Raw genomic sequence first — 5380 nt, 5'->3', positions numbered from 1 at the left:
CCCTTCGCCTCCCTCCTCCCCCTCCCCCTCCCTTCCCCTCCCTCCCCCCCCCCCCCACCCTCCCTCCTTTCCCTCCTTTCCCTCCTTCCCTCCTTCCACCCACCCTCCTTCCCCCTCCCCCCCCCCCCCCTCCCCCTCCTCCTCCTCCAAACAACTCTACAGCTCGAGGCTCACCCGGAGGCTCCAGCGCCACTCGAAGGCCGCAAGGTCGAGGAAGTTGAAGAGGTTGCGGAAGGAGAGCAAGACGAGGATCGTCTCCTGCCCTCTTCCTCCCTCCTCCACCTCCGTCCGGATCACGAGGGGAGCCAAAACTTTCTTAGCCTGCAAGGCGGAAGGATGGAGTCTCCTGTCCGGCCACGTGAGCCCGTTGATGTTCCACTGAGCATCATGAACGTCTTCATCGTGGAACCCGCCATACACCCAGCACGTCCTTCCGTCCTCCGTCTCCTTCCTCATTCCCTGATCCGTCCAGTCCCATATGAACCCTCCTTGCAGCACTCGCTCGGACCGGATCGTCTCCCAGAACTCGTCGAAGTTCCCCAGCGAGTTGTTCATCGCGTGCGCGTACTCGCACATGATTACTGGCCGCAGCCCCCTCGCCGTCCCCTGCGGCCACCGATGTCCGAGCTCCGTGCTTCTCCTATTCTGCTCCTCCAGTCTTGTCAGCCGGGCGAGCTGCTGCGGGCTCGGATACATCGGGCAGATGATGTCCGTGCTCGCTGCTCCTCCGCAACCCTCGTACTGCACAGGACGCGACCGCTCATGTTCTCTCAGCCACGCGGCCATGGCGATGTGGTTTCGACCGTAGGAGGACTCGTTGCCAAGAGACCAGACGAGGACACAGGGCCTGTTGCGATCCCTGATGACCATCCTCGTCAGCCTCTGCATGAACGCTTCCTCCCAGCTCGCGTCCTGCGTCAGCCTCTCCTCGCTGTTCTCAGCCACCAGCCCGTGAGTCTCGATGTTTGCCTCATCGCACACCCACAGCCCGTAAGCGTCGCAGAGCTTGTAGAAGAGGATGCAGTTGGGGTAGTGGCTCGTTCTGACCGCGTTCATGTTCAGCTGCTTCATCAACTTGAGATCCTCCACCATCAACTCGCGGCTGCAGTACTTTCCCTTCCTGTCATCGTGCTCGTGTCTGTTCACTCCCCTCACCTCCACTGGCACGTCGTTGACTTGCAGCACTCCATCCTTGATCTGAATCGTTCGCATCCCAACCCTCGTCGCCTCCACGTCCACCACCTCATCCTTCCTTCGCAGCACTAGGATCAGGGTGTACAGCTCGGGGCTCTCGGGCGACCAAGGGGAAGCGTTCTCAACATGGAAAACTTCCTTGCAGGAGGAGGAAGAGAATAGCAGGTTCCCCTCGCACACAATCTCCTTGCTCCCGTTCCCTACCTCCAGCCGCTTGCTGTACACCACAGGGTCCGAGCGCTTCAGGTCGAACTGACCGTCCTCGTCGAGCCTATTGGGGCCTTGGAGGATAATCTCTAGCGACAATTCCTCCTCTCCTCTCTCCTCCTCCCTCCTCGCTCCCTGCAGGGCAGCAAGTCCGTCTGCCCAGTCCCTCCTGATCTCAACGTCGAGGGTGACGCGAGCCGATCTGGTGGAGGGGTCGAAGTCGGAGAGGAGGAAGTAGTCCCACACGCAGGCCTCCTGGCTCTTGCTGTAAACCACCACGTCTCGCTGAATCCCACTGAGCAGCCACATGTCTTGGCTCTCCATGTAGCTCCCATCACAGAACCTGTACACCTGTACAGACAGGACCTGCATACATGCCCCCTCCTGCTCTCCCTCTCCCCCTGCCTCCTTCACACTCTCATAGGAGACGAAACGAGTGACGTCAAACTCTGCGGGGAGGAAGGAGTCTTGCGAGTATCCCACGAACTCTCCGTTGAGCCAGCAGTGGAACGAGGACGCGACCCCCTCGAAGCACATTATGATCCTCCTCCCCGACCAAGAGGACGGGATCGAAAAGGAAGTTTGATAGCAGGAGGCATAGTTGATGCTGCGAGGGATCTTGGGCGGGTCGCAGTGGAAGGGGTAGATGAAGTTGGTGTACAGGGGCTGCCCGTGGCCTGCAAACTCAACACTGCAAGGCACCGCAATGTCCACCCACGAGTCTGAGCCGTCGAACCCTGACGACTTGTGTACATGCGGAAGGTCTTGCAGGCTGGGGAACAGTTTGAACCTCCACCTCTTGCCCTCTCCCGAGAGGAGGCGCCTGCACTTGCCGTCCACGTAGCCTCTCTCCATCGGCTCCTCGTAGACAGACTCTATAGCGTCGTAGCATGCGAGAGGGGTGTGCGGGTCCAACTTGTTCACTCCGAGGACATTGTGGTCCTCAATGTCGGTAAGGCTTGCAGCAGCTTCATGTTGCAGGTGTTGTGCATGGGAACCCCGCAGGGGATCGATGCTGTTGCGCAGTGAGGCGCGAACAGACGGGAAAGCAGGGAAGTGAGACATAGAGGTCAACTCAGACGAGGTTTGACGAGGAGACGCGGCAGGAGGGGAGATGAATGGCTCGAGCTCTATCTCATGCGCGTCCGAGGAGGGCATGCGCGTCCACATCGATGCATTTCTCTCTCACAGCGATCATATCACCTGGAGACGAAACAAGCACGGCAGGGAGGACGTCGAAAGGGCAAGGGAGGAGAGGAGGGGGTGAAGAGGTTGGAAGGAGGAGGGAAGGAACGGAGAGGGAGGTGGTGGTGGAAGGAGAGGACAGAGGTAGATCCGGGAGAGGAGGGAGGAGGAGGGAGGAGGAGGGTGGAGGGGAGGACAAGGGGGGAGGACGAGGGGGGGCAGGAGGGGAAGTGAAGAGGATAGTCAGGGAACTTGGGAAAAGCCGGGTCGAGACACGTTAGGTACGGGAGGAGTCCTGAGGCAAGCTCACAGGTCACCCTCTTGGCCGCCATGCCTGCGATGCGACCGGAGGGTGGGGATGCTGGGGAGGAGAGGAGGGGGAGAGAGAGAGGAGAGAGAAGGAGGGGAGGAGAGGCAGCATGTTCAGACGCAAGAATGTCGGCATAAGAGTGGGGGGGGGGGATGATCCGCATGCAGACACAAGCACGTGCTGAAGGAAGCAGGGACTGCCTGTTGCTCCTGACATGAAGGCGATCAAGTGCATGAACAAAGAAATCATGCATGCCATGCTCATGGCATGCTTCGCCTTCATTGGTCTGACGTCTTCTTCTCGCCTGCATGGCTGTCAGCCCCTGAGGCCGCGAGGGTCTGCCATGCTGCTGCATCGTCGCTACCTGGTTCCAGACCTGCCCCACCTTCGTGGAGGGAAGAGAGAGGCATCAGACTCTGAGGAGGTTGGGAAACCAATAGCAGTGAAGATGAAGAAGCGAAGCTACAAGCACATGACAGTGTTCGAGGACGAGCAGGGATCCGAAAGCTCTTCCGACCTGGCGAGCAAACGCCATAGAAAGCTTTCGAGAGTATCGCAGAAACGTTCCACGGCACTGGACAAGGTGTTCAAAGACAAGATGGAGAAAGCTGTTGTCGAGGTTGAGCATCAGAAACTTCAGATAGATCCGAGGAACCTCTGTGTCTTTGATCCTTGGACAGAATTGGGGGAATATCCCCAAGAGAACGTTGAGCAGTACGAGCAGCTGCTGGAGAGCAAAGCAAAGGTGAGGTTTGAGGTGTGATATGAGGTCAAGTTATGCGTTAATTCAATCAGAATGCAATCAATGTGCTTGTTCAGCACCTCCAATCTCTTCCTCCTGTTGTTGAGCACCTAAAGAACAACGAAACGCAGGTAACTGTTTCCGGCCATCAAGCTTACATCTGTTGATCGAGCATGCAGCTGCATGTTAGCCTTCCGAAACCCAAGGAGCTTCTCCCCAGTGTCTACGAGATTGTCAAGAAGAAGCAGGTGCTTCCTGCCTGTGTGCTAGCCTCCCCTCACGCTGCTGCAGACCAAGTGGGAGCGATTCGCACAGGCCAAGGGGATCAAGAAGAGGAAGAAGACGCGAGCAGAGCGCATGGAGACGGTCAGACTCTAACGATGAGACCGAGTTTGACTTGCTGCTCAGATGAGATTGAAACGAGCAAAACTGCATGAGATCGGACCAGACGGCAAGCCCATCCCCATCGAGGAGACCCTTCGGGTAAGATCTTGTTGCAACCTTCCACAAACGCACACACCTTACCTCTCCCAACCCCCTCCCTCCTCTTCCTCCTTCACCACCATCATCGCCCTTTCCTACTCCTGGCGCTGCCCTGCCTTGGCCTCCCCCCCTCCTTGTCGCTTCTCACTAACACTCGATGAGCAGAAGCTGCAAGACAAGAAGAAGAGAGAGAAGAGAAGGCGAATGAGGGAGATCAAGGTGAAGGCGAGAGCTTGTCCCCGAATGCTTGTGAAGTGTGCATGCAGAACTTCAATGTGAAGAAGCGCAAGAGAGGATTGAAGCCGGGCTACGAGAAAGGAGACGTCAAGAGGACCGGGACGCGAGGAAAGGTCCCTCTCAAAAGGTCCTTCAAGCGACAATCTGCTCGAAGGAGAAAGTCGGGTCGTTAAGAGTCGAGCAAGGCGGGGGAGGAGCAGGTGTGGACGGTTTGAGGACCGCTACTTGTCCAGCAGGTGGGGAGCAGCTTTACTCAGGCTCGATATGCTGGTCAAGGAAGGCTCGTCTGGTCGGGTCCCAGGACATCTCCATCTACAGGAGCTCAGGGAATGAGAGAGAGGAGGAGAGAAGGGGAGGAGGGAGGAAGAGAGGGAGGAGGGATGGGGAGGAGGGAGGAGGAGAGAAGGGGAGGAGGGAGGAAGGGAGAGAGGAGGGAAGGGAAGGAGGGAAGAAGAGAGGGAGGAAAGAGAGAAGGAGAGAGAGAGAGGAAGAGAAAGAGGGAGGAGGTTAGGGGGAGAGCGGGGCACCTCAGCTGTTTGCTCGTTGAAACGGAAGTCTTTGGGCTCCACCGTGGATGGGCTAACGACTCCGTGCCAGAGGGGAGGGAGGCGAGGGACGTGCCGGTACTGCTCCTCCGTCATGATCTTCGTTTCCTGCTCCCTCGTCAGCTCCCCCACCTCCCGCTCAGCTGAAGGGTCCTCAAGAACCTGCTCGGCGAGCTTCAACACGTACTGATGCGTCGGGATCGAATAAAAATCTCCAGTCCCCACGTAGCTCTCCTTCTTTACGTCAGAATCGTAATTCTCCATCGGAACGACTCCATGCTCTTGCCTGCTCCAACCTCAGATACTCCCTCCTCCTCCTCCTCCTCCTCCTCCTCCTCCTCCTCCTCCTCCTCATCCGCGCTTGTTCAGCTTTTCCTTCTTCGGCTCAACCTGATCCGAAGCCTCAGACTTGTAAATCGGCCCAAAGGGGCTGTCACACGGTTGACAGGCTCTCACGACCGGCCACATGCCACCTGA

At 57.9% G+C, this 5380-nt stretch overlaps 3 protein-coding genes across 3 annotated transcripts; 1 reads left to right on the top strand and 2 right to left on the bottom strand.

Annotated features, from left to right (window-relative positions):
* Positions 1-453: 453 nt before the first annotated feature.
* GUITHDRAFT_56954 (hypothetical protein) lies at positions 454-2196 on the bottom strand (the record flags this gene model as incomplete). The annotated part of the gene is made up of 3 exons (XM_005826239.1): positions 454-1518; positions 1582-1767; positions 1816-2196. Coding segments are annotated over 3 exons (1632 nt in total), but the record flags the coding sequence as incomplete, so codon positions are not given.
* A 914-nt stretch (positions 2197-3110) lies between these two features.
* GUITHDRAFT_114517 (hypothetical protein) lies at positions 3111-4531 on the top strand (the record flags this gene model as incomplete). The annotated part of the gene is made up of 7 exons (XM_005826238.1): positions 3111-3641; positions 3692-3769; positions 3818-3886; positions 3930-4004; positions 4047-4121; positions 4287-4340; positions 4388-4531. The coding sequence occupies 7 exons, from the start codon at positions 3111-3113 to the stop codon at positions 4529-4531; spliced, it is 1026 nt and encodes a 341-aa protein (XP_005826295.1).
* A 56-nt stretch (positions 4532-4587) lies between these two features.
* GUITHDRAFT_154450 (hypothetical protein) lies at positions 4588-5088 on the bottom strand. Its single transcript, XM_005826237.1, has 3 exons — positions 5066-5088; positions 4886-5011; positions 4588-4670 (listed from the first exon to the last, which is right to left on the bottom strand). Exons 2-3 carry the CDS (start codon positions 4997-4999, stop codon positions 4608-4610), a joined length of 177 nt encoding a protein of 58 aa, XP_005826294.1. The 5' UTR covers positions 5000-5011; positions 5066-5088; the 3' UTR covers positions 4588-4607.
* Between the last annotated feature and the right edge of the window lie 292 nt (positions 5089-5380).

The sequence above is a fragment of the Guillardia theta genome, assembly GCF_000315625.1.
Source record: "Guillardia theta CCMP2712 unplaced genomic scaffold GUITHscaffold_76, whole genome shotgun sequence".
NCBI lineage: Eukaryota > Cryptophyceae > Pyrenomonadales > Geminigeraceae > Guillardia > Guillardia theta.
This window is presented reverse-complemented; position numbering and strand designations above follow the sequence as displayed.

Excerpts from the sequence above, each read along its gene's own strand:
- GUITHDRAFT_154450 (XM_005826237.1), bottom strand. The coding sequence starts at position 4,999 with ATGACGGAGGAGCAGTACCGGCACGTCCCTCGCCTCCCTCCCCTCTGG. Across the intron at positions 4,671-4,885 it reads TCAACGAGCAAACAGCTGAG|ATGGAGATGTCCTGGGACCC; the intron begins GTGCCCCGCTCT and ends GAGCTCCTGTAG.